The 13702-nt window shown below is 42.6% G+C and overlaps 1 protein-coding gene across 2 annotated transcripts in view; it reads right to left on the reverse strand.

Annotated features, from left to right (window-relative positions):
* The window catches only part of TPH2 (tryptophan hydroxylase 2), a 335484-nt gene that overhangs the window by 246321 nt on the left and 75461 nt on the right, over nt 1-13702 (reverse strand). For both annotated transcript variants that reach the window (XM_040343986.1, XM_040343985.1), the window contains exons 3-4: nt 13319-13502; nt 11890-11990 (exon numbers count right to left, since the gene is read on the reverse strand). In XM_040343986.1, coding sequence (XP_040199920.1) covers nt 11890-11990; nt 13319-13502 — 285 coding nt within the window. The remainder of the gene's footprint in view (nt 1-11889; nt 11991-13318; nt 13503-13702) is intronic.

Genomic DNA, 13702 nt, shown 5'->3' on the forward strand with positions numbered 1-13702 from the left:
CTGCAGCCTGCATTATGATATAGGCCCAATTGACGCAGTGAACAACATTTAATCATGGGCCGTGAGTAGCGGCCGCGAGCCGCTGCTATGATTCACAGCAGAGCCGCGGCTATCCACAACAACACAGCCTCTTGTAGCGCGGGTGGTGCCAGTGCGCCGAGGCTGAGCGTGCTCCTCCCCTTCAGTACTGTACTGAACACAGACACTGACTGTAGGCGGAGCTTGACGTCCCCCGGCGGCGTGCGTGACGTCATCCAGAGGCCGTCAGCGGCGTCCTAGGAGTCTCCATTGCCTTGCGAAAGGACCGCACCGCACGATCGACAGGAAAAGTACAGTAAAAAGCAAGTAAGCCATGAGCGCTGGGGAAGTCACTGTCATACAGATGAGATAATGTTTAATTGTGCAGAAGAAGTGTGGGTACAGTACTGGCTGCAACGAACCTGAAGTGGTTAACTTTTTTTGGGGGGGGGTGCTATATCAGTGCAGGGAGGCAGCTTATTAGTGTATCTCATCAGTGCCACATTTATGAGTGCCATCCAATAAATGCCAGTGCCACCTATCAGTGCCATCCATTTATGAGTGCCATCCAATCAATGCCAGTGCCACCTATCAGTGCCATTGGATGGCACTGATAGGTGGCACTGGCATTGATTGAATGGCACTCATAAATGGATGGCACTGATAGGTGGCACTGGCATTGATTGGGTGGCACTGATGAGATGCACTAATAAGCTGCCTCCCTGCACTGATGCACTAATAGGCACTGATAGGTGGCACTGGCTAGCTGCACTTTTGGGCACTGGCACCGATGAGCTGCACTGATAGGTGGCACTGGCAGTGATCACTCCTTCAATGATATGTAGTTTTCCAGTACCGTATGCTAAAAAACAGCCCCACACCATGATGTACCAGTTCTTCATAATTCTAAAGAAAATATCCTTAGTCTGTATTGTGGTTTGAAAACGGTCACATGACATTTAAAAAAAGTATCGGTATTCGGTATCGGCGACTACTTGAAAAAAAGTATCGGTAATTGTACTCGGTCCTAAAAAAGTGGTATCGGGACAACCCTAGTTAAAATGTAGAGGGCACTGAAGGGGTTAAGTGTTTCATAGGGAGTGATTACTACTGTGTGGGGGCGTGGCTTGGTGTGTGACACCACTGATCGTCATTCCCTATGACAGGGAAAAGACGATAAGTGACACTCACACTAGGAAGAACAGGGAAATGTTTGTTTACACTTACCTCTCCCGGTTCTTCAGCTTTGTGACACGATCGCGGGACACCGGCAGCGATCGGGTCCCGCGGGTATGGTCACGGAGCTCATGACCGGGTCAAGAGCGCGCCGGCTGGGCTCTTAAAGGGCAACGTACCTGTACGTGATTGTGCCCAGCCGTGTCATTCTGCCGATGTATATTGGCGTGAGGTGGTCCACAAGTGGTTAAGCATCACTGGGTCAAAGTCCTCTTTAGTTTAAGGTGAGGATGCCAAAGTTTCTCACCTTCCTTGAGCTCTTACATTTGGAGCTTCAAAAACTAGCATGAATTCATACAAATTTACATACAAATAATAAAAAAAAGAAGGGAATGCAGTTGATAAAACTAATTAGGGTTTACTGAGGGTGAAAATGGGCCTAAAAAGTTGTCTTGACTAAGTGGTGAGAAATACAACTCCAGTGTATGTATTTTATTTGTGCATTTAGCTGTTTGGCAAGGAGAAAAGATTGGCCGCACACCACCACAGAGCTAAAGCATAAAAATCCTTTATTGTCACTATGCCAGACAAGCAGAACAGGATCAAACATTGGCGCGTTTCACCGGACATCTCTCGCCTAATCATAATAATATTTAGTTGCCTGGAGTCCATTGAACATACTGTATATCCAAGCAGAGACAAAGATCCAAGGTCATGCAGATGTACTTGAGGCACATGTTGATAACCATGCTTTAAATTTCGCCATATCAATTGCACCAGCATGCAGAACTCTGACAAACTGCATTAAATACGCTATAACACACCAACTATATTCTAATAATGCAAAGTTTATTTCTCCATCACAGGAAATTTCTCTAAAAGCAGAACTTTGAGTAAAAACATTTCCAGCTCATCCTTTACATTTTTATGTCTGTTCAGATTAGGATGTCAAGTGATTTAACTGCATTATAAACCATGAAATATCACAGCAAATTTCAGAAAAGTCTGTTTTTGTTATTTAAGAGTATTGCGCATATACAGTGCAATTTTTCAGTGTTGTAAAAGATCCACATACAGGGGCTTAAAACCAGCCATAAAACACACTCGCAATAAGTAGCAACGCTGTAAATGTCGGTGTTCTGCATACATTTCTTGTTATATTCCGAATACAAATGAGCTTTTCATTATTCAACAAAAGATGGGAGATATCAATCTTAATTTGAACCCCTTTTATTTTCCAGATGTTACACGCAGCAAAAAATATCAGTTGAAAAGGAAATTGCCACTTTGAGTCTGAAATTAAATTCGATAAGCCTTCACTCTTCAAACTGCTGACACATTTGAAGAAGCATACATCACACAAACCAGTAGCACAGCTTTCAGTTTTTGTACATGCTTGAAAAATCCTTGGCTGCACTGTTTGAAGTAAAATTGCACACTGAGTAATTTTTTTACAGGTAAATGCCAACACAGTATAATTTCTGTGCCTTTTCTATTATCTTCGCCTGGTTTCCCCATTAGTCAAATCCTAATTGTACAGACTCCTATGTTTTTTACATATAAATGTTTGGATTCCTTTCCTTTGAATCACGTGACCAGCGCCCCCACCAGGGGTCAAGTCCTGGGGAAAAAAAGTGTGGGATCTCCCACCCAAGATCCACTCCCCCACCAAAAAAAATAAATAAAAAGGCTCATATGCATAATTACTAAACCACATGTTTTTTTTTTTCACTGTCAGGGGCAGGCGAACCTTAGTAATCCTTTATATTACTGGCTGCTTCCTGTATATGGATTCATCGCGTAGTGTGCGGGTATTCCGTCACTTCCTCGATGCCGCAATGTCTCCTGGGAGCTTTTGTCATTGTTCCCAGGAGACAATGTGGAGGTCTGCTGCGAGTTATCGCGGGATTTAGAAAGAAGCAAGTTCTTTCTAAATCCCGCGATAACTCACGGCAGACCTCTGCAATGTCTCCTGGGAACAATGACAAAAGCTCCCAGGAGACATTGCGGCATCGAGGAAGTGACGGAATACCCGCACACTATGCGATGAATCCATATACAGGAAGCAGCCAGTAACATAAAGGATTACTAAGGTTCGCCTGCCCCTGACAGTGACTCGAGCTGGGCATCGCTGCTTAGTGAAGGATTGGCTCGGGCAGCTCGGCTGCTCGAGGCTGCTCTAGTTCTGCAAAGAGAACTGAGTTCCTGCTGTGAAAAAAGTGTAGGAACTCCGTTCCCATGCGTTCCCGCAGGACTTGAGCCCTGGCCCCCACCCACTTTTGTTCTAGTATTGTATGGCCTGTGTGTAAATATTGCCACCTATGTGCATACCTGACAGTTAGGAAACCCATTAGTTATGGGATTTCAAAATAGAAAAACTAGGATATTTTACAAGGGACCAGAATCTTGCATCAAGCCCTGTACACACGGCCCAGAATCTCGTCAGGAAAAAAACGTTGTTTTTCCTGACGAGATTCTTGGCAAGATTCTCTTGCCGGCCGAGTGTACACACACTCCATTTAAAAGAACCGCCGTTCTTTTGAATGGCACGAACGCGGTGACGTCATCATCTACGACGAGCATGCGCTCGTCACATTCGATGCCGTTGCCGCCATCTTGCTATACCCTACCTATGTCTTGGAAGCTACCGCGTATGAGTCAAAGTCATTTTGAGCATGCGCGGGTTTCCACAGTGACAGGTAAGTATACAGATGCTGGGGTTCCTCAACAGGAAAACACTGCCGAGAATCACGACAAGAAAATAGAGAGCTGGTTCTCTATTTTTCTCGTCTAGATTCTGGGCAGTTTTCTTGACGAGAAACCTCAAAGCCTCGTATACACGCACGGTTTACTCGACAAGCAGTTTTCTTGCTGGTTCTTCCTGAGAAAACCGAGCGTGTGTACGAGGCTTTAAAGTAATTTAACCATGTACATAAAGGAACATTTGTCCCGGTGACCATTATCACCTAAACAGAAAGTAAAGGGAAATCAAAAATTTCACATCTGTCACCAGAACAATCTTCCAACGGTGACACCTGTTCGGGTGATCACTGTTTAGGAGGAAAATTCCCCTCACTTTGTAGTTTCTCTTACTGATGCTCTCAGCCAGGATGTAACATAAAGCAAAAAAAAACACTTTCCCGTTCTATGCAAAACTGAAGATAAAGTTTTGGGTTACCTATACAATTTAAAGAACATTTCCAGATAACAACGGAAATCAAACAGTGAGGTACTTATGCTATCCAGCAACTGTGCTACAGATTTTTTTTTTACCTAAAAACCTTAAAGCAGAAAGTGGAACTTCCGCTTTAAGCACTCCTCACCCCCTTACATGCTACATTTAGCTGCATTTATTTTGGGAGGGTGCCCGGTTTTTACAGGTACTTCCTGTCCCACTTCCTCCTTCCTTTGCTTGGCCATCTAGGCGACTCCTCCTCTCCCCCTAGGCAGCTCCTCCTGCTCTGCAATCTCCTGGTACACATCACAGGTCCCAGAAGATTGCCTGGCCACTAGGAGAGTGCAGTGCGACTCACACATGCGCAGTGTGCACCCAGGTGTGAAGCTGTCACAGCTGGGTGCCCACACTTGCAATGACGGCGTCGCAGAGAGGAGGGAGGGTTTGGGCGGCCACATCGCTGGACTGTGGGACAGGTGAGTGCTGCTTACTTTTAATAAACTGAAAAACGTGTGGAACTCTGCTTTGTGAAGCCCATACAATAGATTAGTCTTTTTTTTTTATTCAACCAGTGGGTTAAACGAAAAAACTGACTTAATTCCCCCCATCCACATACTCAATGTCCCACTGATCAGCAGTCCAGGCTTTAGCCTGCAGTGCTAATCAAGTAAGGAAAATCCAACTGGGTGGATGTACAGAGGTTTGGCAGTAAACTGACTTGTAGTCAACCTCCCTGCCCATACATGGTTTGAAATTCATCCCTTCCTGCACACCTATCCTTCTGGAAAACTCATCTAAGGCGACGATACACTCCTGCCCATGGTCTGCTCACAAAATAGAAGCTTTTGAAACCTCCCATATTGGGCTGGCCCCTACTACCTTTAAATGGCGCCTCAATGACGCACTTCTCACAGACCCCTCTATACACCAGCAAATTAGCACACACATTGAGGAATATTTTTTAAGATAACACCTCAGAGGAGGTACTTCCTACCTCTGTCTGGGCGGCTCATAAGGCGGTCCTGAGGGGGCACATAATTAACATCGCTGCAGCCAAAAATAAAGCCAAACTTTCAGATATAAAGTGCCTCACCAGAGACCTCGGTGACTTATACAATAAACTAAACAATTCCTCCTCCCCAAAATTGACTAAACTTATCCAAACCAAACGCCAAGCTTTAAACACGATACTTTCAGAAGACCCCAAGAAATCACTGAGATTCTCCAAAGCCAAATTCTTGCTACATGGCAACTCCGCCTCAGCGATGTTTGCCAGGAAACTAAACCAGGACACTAAACCCCCCCCCCCCCATGTATATAAATTAAGGGATCAAAAGGGAAACCTGGTAACCCATCCTCAATATTTTTACCTCTTTTAACAAAGACCGTCTATCTGGCCATCAAACACACCCTCAACCCCCCTCTTTGGACTGGTTGAACTTTCTGCACCTTCCAAAACTGAGCGATCAACAAATCTCCTCCCTAAATGAGCCCTGCCCAGACGCAGAAATCACAAATATTATAAAATCCATTAAAACATCTACGGCTCCTGGCCTAGGTGGCTTCACTGCTGCCTATTACAAAAAATGTGCCCCCTTGCTAACCCCCAGCCTTACTAAATTGTTTAATCATATCCTACAGGGTGGACACTTCCCAGAGGACATGTTGCTGGCCAACCTGTCCTTAATACCCAAACCTCAAAAAGATCACACATTACCTCACAATTTCCGCCCAATTTCGGTCCTCAACAATGACCTTAAACTTTTTGGTAGATTACTAGCAGACAGGTTAGCCTCGGTTATCCCTGGCAGACAAATAGTAGATAACATTAGACTAGTCACAAATATAGTCCAAGATGCTAACCTTCACTCCCGCCCCTTATATCTCCTTAGCCTTGACATTCACAAGGCCTTCGATAGTGTTAACTGGTCGTATCTAAACCACCTTCTACCTAAATTTGGCATCTCTGAAAAATATATACATGGCTTTAATGCCCTCTATCATCTCCCCAAAACCAGATTTAGGATCCCAGGTAGCAATTCAGACTTCTTCCCCCTGAGCAGAGGAACTAGGCAGGGCTGTCCCCTCTCCCCCCTCCTTTTTGCTCTAGCCATAGAACCCTTTGCACATGCCATTAGACTAAATACCAACATTCACAGCTACTGTAAAGACCCCCACCACTTTAAACTTAGTTTATATGCTGATGACGCCCTTTTGTTTTTAACAGACCCACTTACTTCAATCCCTAATCTCCTCTCAGAACTTCATTCATTCCACAAACTCTCTGGTCTATTTATCAACACGAGCAAATGTTCTATTCTGCCCATGAACTGCCCCCCTGATCTACTATCACTATTGAAAAAAGACTTCAATTTTATATGGTCCTCTCACTCACTTAAATATCTTGGAGTCTATATTACAGCCTCACATAACTTATTATACAAAACAAATTATCTCCCCTTATTCTCTCATATTAGCTCACTGATTAAAGTATGGTCGTCTTATCATATCTCTTACTTAGGCAGGATATGCGCCTTTAAGATGACCATCCTCCCTAAGTTGCTCTACTACTTCAGAGCACTACCTATCATTGTCCCTAAAACTTGTTTAGAAGCTCTCCAACGTGAAATTAATAGATTCATCTGGAAGGAGAAAAAACCCAGGTGTAGTTACTCTCTCATGCATAGAACTCAACATAGTGGCGGACTGGGACTTCCAAACCTTTGGCTCTACTTTCTGGCTGCCAGACGTGTACAATTAGCCCAATGGTTTTCCTCGGACACCAATATTCCTTGGTTAAGATTTGAATCCACATCTATTCTACCATTAAACCTAAAAGGCATAATGTGGTCAAACATAAAGCCACATCACACTCTTCCCAAACGAAATTCAATAGTTGCCAATCTTTTGCAACTATGGAACAGAATTAAAGTTGTATACAAACTCTCCTCTCAAACCCCTGCGTTGGCTTCATACCTTGGCGACCCCAGATTCCCCCCTGCATTCCTAGATAGGACCCTATTTTATAACTGGATCATTAATGATCTCACCACTTTAAAATCACTTACATATAACTCGAAAATTCCTCCCCTTCACCTCACTACAAGCTAAATTTAGCCTCCCCCCTCAGATTTCCCTCAATATTCCCTAATTCATTATTTCTACGCAGAACACTACTCTATTTCCATCAACAGCCCGAGCACATTATTTGAACATATATGCATATCCTCCTCTAGAGACAAAGGCCTGATTTCCCAACTATACAACAATCTTAATAGTCTTCATCAACCTGAAATGTCTGATCCGATGTTGCATTGGGAAGTTGAACTAGATTGCTCCTTTCCTGTAGACCAATGGTCTGAGATGATTGAGAACCTACGTAAATGCAACCGCGCTGCAGCATTTAGGGAATCCCCATTAAAACTTCTCACTAGATGGTATATGACCCCAGCCAAAATTCACTCCTTTTACCCCACAGCTTCCCCAGACTGTTTTAGAGGTTCCCCCGAGGTGGGCAGCTATCTCCACATTTTTTGTAATTGTAAATACTTAGAACCAATATGGGGTGCTCTTGTCAGTAGACTTGAAAAATCCCTTAACAAGAAAATCACCCTTACACCACAGATTTGCCTCTTGTATGCCACGGTTCCAGATGTTCCTCCTCCCTGCAACAGATGTATACACTCTCTAATCAGCTCCATACAATGGATGATAGCTTGCAACTGGAGATCACAAAACTTACCGTGGCCTCAGGTTGAATCCAGAATGGAATCTCTTAGATTATCGGAGAGAATCTATCACACTTTATTTGACAGCATGCATATCTTTAATGCAAAATGGATTTACTGGACACTACCAGAATGTCACACTGTATAACTCCATTACATATATTGTTAACCCACTTTTATATCTCCTTTCCCATGTATAGGACTATATTTTATGGTGGCGTCTTTGCCTACATTGTTTCTGTTACCCAAGCCACCCTACAGTTGTATCGCATGATATCACGTTTCCATTTTGTATGTCCCCCCTTTTTTTTTCTGTTTGTACCCTTGCCCAACTGACCCATTATTCTATACCCCATATATGTTTTAACCCTATGCTATGTACTGAACTGTATTATTTCATGTCTTCCAAATAAAACTTTTTGTAGACAAAAGAAATTGATCCATTCCTTGCTGAACCGGTTGAATTTTCAGGAATGATTGAATTAATAAGTGGCTGTGAGAAACATCTCACTGCTGGCTCTTTTTTTTTACAATTTCTCCATGTCAGAGACATCAAGAAACATTGACAGTCAAAGGCTTTTTCAAAGGATTAAAAGCCAAGTTGACTGCCAAAATATCAGGTTGGAAATAGACAGCTGTTAGTGCACATGGGAATGCATAACTACACAGTGATGCTGTTGTGAAAACTGAACTGATCTTCTGTGTCACTGTACCTGCACAAGTCTTTTCAAGGAGGAGATGGGAGTGCCTGGATTAGCCCTGGGAGCAGGACACTCTCTTCACACATACAAGAACCCCAGGTAGGGCAGACGGTGGTCTTGCAACATAAGATCGAAATGGCGTTTTTCTCTATAGGGCATGTTTTTCCTCTATGGATTTCCTCTCTGGATTGCAGAGCTTAATTACACAGCAAAGGGATTTGTGAGTTACAAAGCATGATTGCTAACACTGATACTTCATGTTTACAAGCTATCTATGCCCTGCAACTACATATATAAAGCAAACCTTGCCTCAAACAATCATAAAGAAAGTTATTCCACCATCTCATTATAGGGCATAGGATATAATTTCCTCCTACTTCCTAATGTTTGACCCAGTCACCCCTTGCCCATGTCACACTAGACATCATCTGAGTAAAAAAAAAAAATATTTGCCAGAAATCTTGGGAGATCTTGCAGTATAGACAAAATAAAGGAACTAGGTGAGACCCCCTTCCCAGGATGCATCTGTGAGGTCCTGGCCTCTAGAGACCAGGAAGTGCAATGTAGTTAAAAGTATAAGTAACAGCCAAACACCCTTTTTTTAACCACTAAGGTAAAACTAAGATAATATGAAATGAGCATGCAGAGCTGCGTGCAACTTTGTTTTTTTTTTCTGTTGATGGGACCACTTCACCACTTAACCACTTCAGCCCTGGAAGGATTTACCCCCTTAATGATCAGGCCATTTTTTGTGATACAGCACTTTGTTGCTTTAACTGACAATTGCGCAGTCGTGCAACATTGTACCCAAACAAAATTGATGTCCTTTTTTCCCCACAAACAGAGTTTTCTTTTGATTGTTGTTGATCACCTCCTGAAGTTTTTTTTTTACGCTATAAATAGCAAAAGTCACAACTTACTTTCTGCTATAATACATATCCCAAAAAATATTAAAAACGATTTTTTCATCAGTTTAGGCCAATATGTATTCTAATAAATATTTTTGGTAAAGAAAATCCCAATAAGCATATATTGATTGGTTTGCGTAAAAGTTATAGCGTTTACAAAATAGGAGATAGATTTATTGCCATTTTTTATGTTTTTACTGGTGATTGTGGCGATCTGTGATTTTTATAAGGACTGCGACATTTCGGCAGACAAATCTGACCCCAAGTGACACTTTTTGGGTACCAGTGAGATTATTACAGTGATCAGTGCTAAAAAAAGGAACTGATCAATATATGAATGACACTGGCAGGAAAGGGGTTAACACTGGGGGGCGATCAAAGGGTTAACTATGTTCCCTAGGTGTGTTCTAACTGTGTGGAGGCTTGGCTCACTGGGACAACACAGAGATCGCTGTTCCTGATCACTAGGAACAGCAGATTTCCATGTTTTCCCCTGTCAGAACGGGGATCTGCCTTGTTTACATAGGCAGATCCCTGTTCTACCTCTCTGTGCAGCGATCACATGAAACAACTTACAGGTATGTTGTTTTGCGCAACAGAACTGCCCTGCCACACAGTATATAGTCTGTTTGGACTGTGACATTTGTGAAATATGTTATATTTCAGTAGTATTTATTTTATAGCATGCTTTTAAAGTGATATTAAAGGCTTTTTCCTAAAAAAAATAACAAACATGTCATACATACTTGCTCTGTGCAGTGGTTTTGCACAGAGTAGCCCGCATAAACTTCTTCTTGGGTCCCTCATCCGGCGCCTTTTGACCCCTCCCTCCTGCCGAGTACCCCCAGAGCAAGTGGCTTGCAATAGGGGCACCCAAGTATTGGGGGGCTGCTGCACACAGAAGGTTTTTTACCTTAATGCATAGAAAGGTAAAAAAAACTTGAGCCTTTAGAACCACTTTAATCGTGTGTTTAATAAATGTTATGCTTTAATCCTGATTACTTGGTTTATAGGTTATGAGATAGGAGTATGCACACACATGGCTCTTTGATTAAAGATGAATGGATCTGTAGTATGTAGTGGCCTATTCATGGCCATATATTTATTTGTTGGATGTCTGTATACAATATGATTTTCACTATCTATAGTACCAATACTTGTTTTCAATCTATCACTGGTCAAACTAGAAAAAAAAAATCTTCATTTGGTTACATGTTTTTATCCATAAATTGCAACACAAAAACAAGGCCAGTAGCCAAAGTGTAAAAATTGCTCTGATCCATAAGGTGTTTACAGGCGTAAGAGCTAAAGTGGTTAAAATACACTTGTTCTGAAACTGTAATTGCAGCATATAGTAGATGTATAATTACTATATGTATATAATTTGCTCAGGGTAGCACCACTCATGGTGTCAGCCAGAATGCATGTTAATTGTAATGTTTTTATCAGTGTAATATTCTTGTCATCTTGTGCCTTTTTAATATTCTATCATATTGTGATCCATGATTTCCCCAAAATTGCTTTATTTAGAGATAATTGTTGCATACTGGTAGGGGGATGCAACAGTGTTTTGTAATGTGGAGGCTTTCTTTCACTTTTGTCTTTAACTAGTGATACAGCAGAAGCTGAATGAAGCTTATAGTTCTTTGTAGAAATGTCTGCCATTTTTCTATTCCTGAATGAGATGTAGAAGACACAGTGCGCTCAAGTCTTATGCCTCGTACAGTACACACGACCGGGATTCCCGACGGGAAAAGATCAGTCGGAAATCCCGGGGGGAAACCAGAGAACCTGCTCAGTAACGTTTCCCCCATACACACAAGAGGTTTTCCCATCGGGGAAAACTCCGATGAGAGCTTTGGTCGGGAATCCCGACCAGGTTTATGCTCCATCGCAGTTTTTCCCATAGGAAAACTGCCAAAAACTGCCAGGGGAAAGTCTACCGGGAATCCCGGCGGGAAAAAAAGAGAGCAGGTTTGTCTTTTTTTGTCCGGTGGTTTTTGGGCAGTTTTCACGGCGAGGGGCATACAAACGGCTGTAAATCTCAGCCAAAAGCTCTCCTCGCAGTTTTCCCGTTGGGAAACCCGGCCGTGTGTACGAGGCTTGAGAGTTCTTTGCACATGCCTTACACTTGAGAACCACAAATGTGCATTCCTTTGAGAACAAATGTTTGTATCACTCACCGGATGGTCAGCATCCAATTCAGAGCCGTACATTAAAACCCTGTGGGAACACTTGTCAAGTTCTGAGATCTTTCTTGGGAACCATGGCACTCCATCAAGTTCTACTAAAAAGAAAGGTTCAAGTTTAAAAAAGGAGTAATAAAGTAAATGTTATCACTTGTGGTACATGGAGTAAGTGGAAAAAGAGTAGTATAGATAGGCAATGGGTAAGCAATTATAGTACTTTTATGCATAGTTGTGTATTTCCATTGTGCAGTGTCAAAATGGAATAGACAAGGTCCAACAATAAAGGTAGTTGTAAGGTTTACCAAAGAATTAAAAACTTGACCATGTCTTGCACAACATCTTTTGTGCACACTGAATTATTAAGAGGATGTATGTATTCCATAGATTCTGTGAAGGTATTTGTTCCAACTATCCCCCCATACTTTCCAAAGATGACTGTGGTAGGGACGTTGTGTTCATGCATTAATACAACAGATGCCGGTTGTCTGATCTATGGGCTAGATTCACATAGCCCGCCCTAACTTTGCGGCGGCGTAGTGTATCGTGTTTACACTACGCCGCCGTAAGTTAGCGAGGCAAGTACATGATTCACAAAGTACTTGCCTGCTAAGTTACGGTGGCGTAGCCTAAAGCGAGCGGGCGTAACGGTGCCTAATTCAAAATAGGCTGAGGGGGGCGTGTTCTATGTTAATTTGTGTTGACCTGACGTGATTGACGTTCTTTTGGAACGGCACATGCGCCATCCGCCTACATATCCCAGTGTGCATTGCGGCAAAGTACGCCGCACGGGCCTATTGGTTTCGATGTGGACGTAAATGACGTAAATCCCTATTCACGGACGACTTACGCAAACGACGTAAAATTTTCGAATTTCGACGCGGGAACGACGGCCATACTTAACATTGGCTACGCCACCTAGGGGGCATGTTTATCTTTAGGCGGCCTATCTCTTACGGAAACGGCGTATCTTTACTGCGACGGGCGAACGTACGTTCGTGAATAGGCGTATCTAGTGATTTACATATTCTACGCCGACCGCAATGGAAGCGCCACCTAGCGGCCAGCCTAAATATTGCACCCTAAGATAGGACGGCGCAAGCCTTCGTATCTTAGATAGGTTTAAGTGCATCTCTGTTTGAGAATACACTTAAACTTAGGTCGGCGCAGATTCCGAGTTAGGTCGGCGTATCTACTGATACGCCGGCCTAACTCTTACTGAATCTAGCCCTATATCTTTAGGTTAGCTTGTGTAAATTAAGAACATGGATTCTGCCCCTAATTCTGTATCTGTTGAAAAAAAACACAAAGTTTCCTGGGAAAGGATGTGATCTCCCAGCTGGCGCCTTGCTGGCAGGCCTATAACCCTACTACCCCTGTGCCCCACGTGCAGATAAGGAAAATATGTTTAAAACAATATTCTTGCCTTCATCTTCTCTCCATTTTCTCTCTGCTGGATTCACACAGATAATGTTTGGCTGAAGTTTTAGCAGATGAATGAGTTCCTGGTATTTCTTCTTAGTGCATTCAAACTCAACATAGACCTCTGCCTCAGAGTTGCCTTTTTTTGGTTTTCTTGATTCAATATGACTGATACTCACATATTTTTCCTGAAAAGAGATATAGCTAATTATTTCATTACTACTGGATCCAATGTCTGCTAAATACACCTTCTTTCTGTCATCAGGCACCTCATAAGTTATGTATAAATATGTTTTGGAAGTTATATGCCATTATGTACCAATTACTAATTCTTGTGGCATCTGTACATAAATACAGGTAAAATAAATCCAAATCTAAAACCCTTTTT

The sequence above is a fragment of the Rana temporaria genome, chromosome 3 (genome assembly GCF_905171775.1).
Source record: "Rana temporaria chromosome 3, aRanTem1.1, whole genome shotgun sequence".
In the NCBI taxonomy this organism is placed as follows: Eukaryota; Metazoa; Chordata; class Amphibia; order Anura; family Ranidae; genus Rana; species Rana temporaria.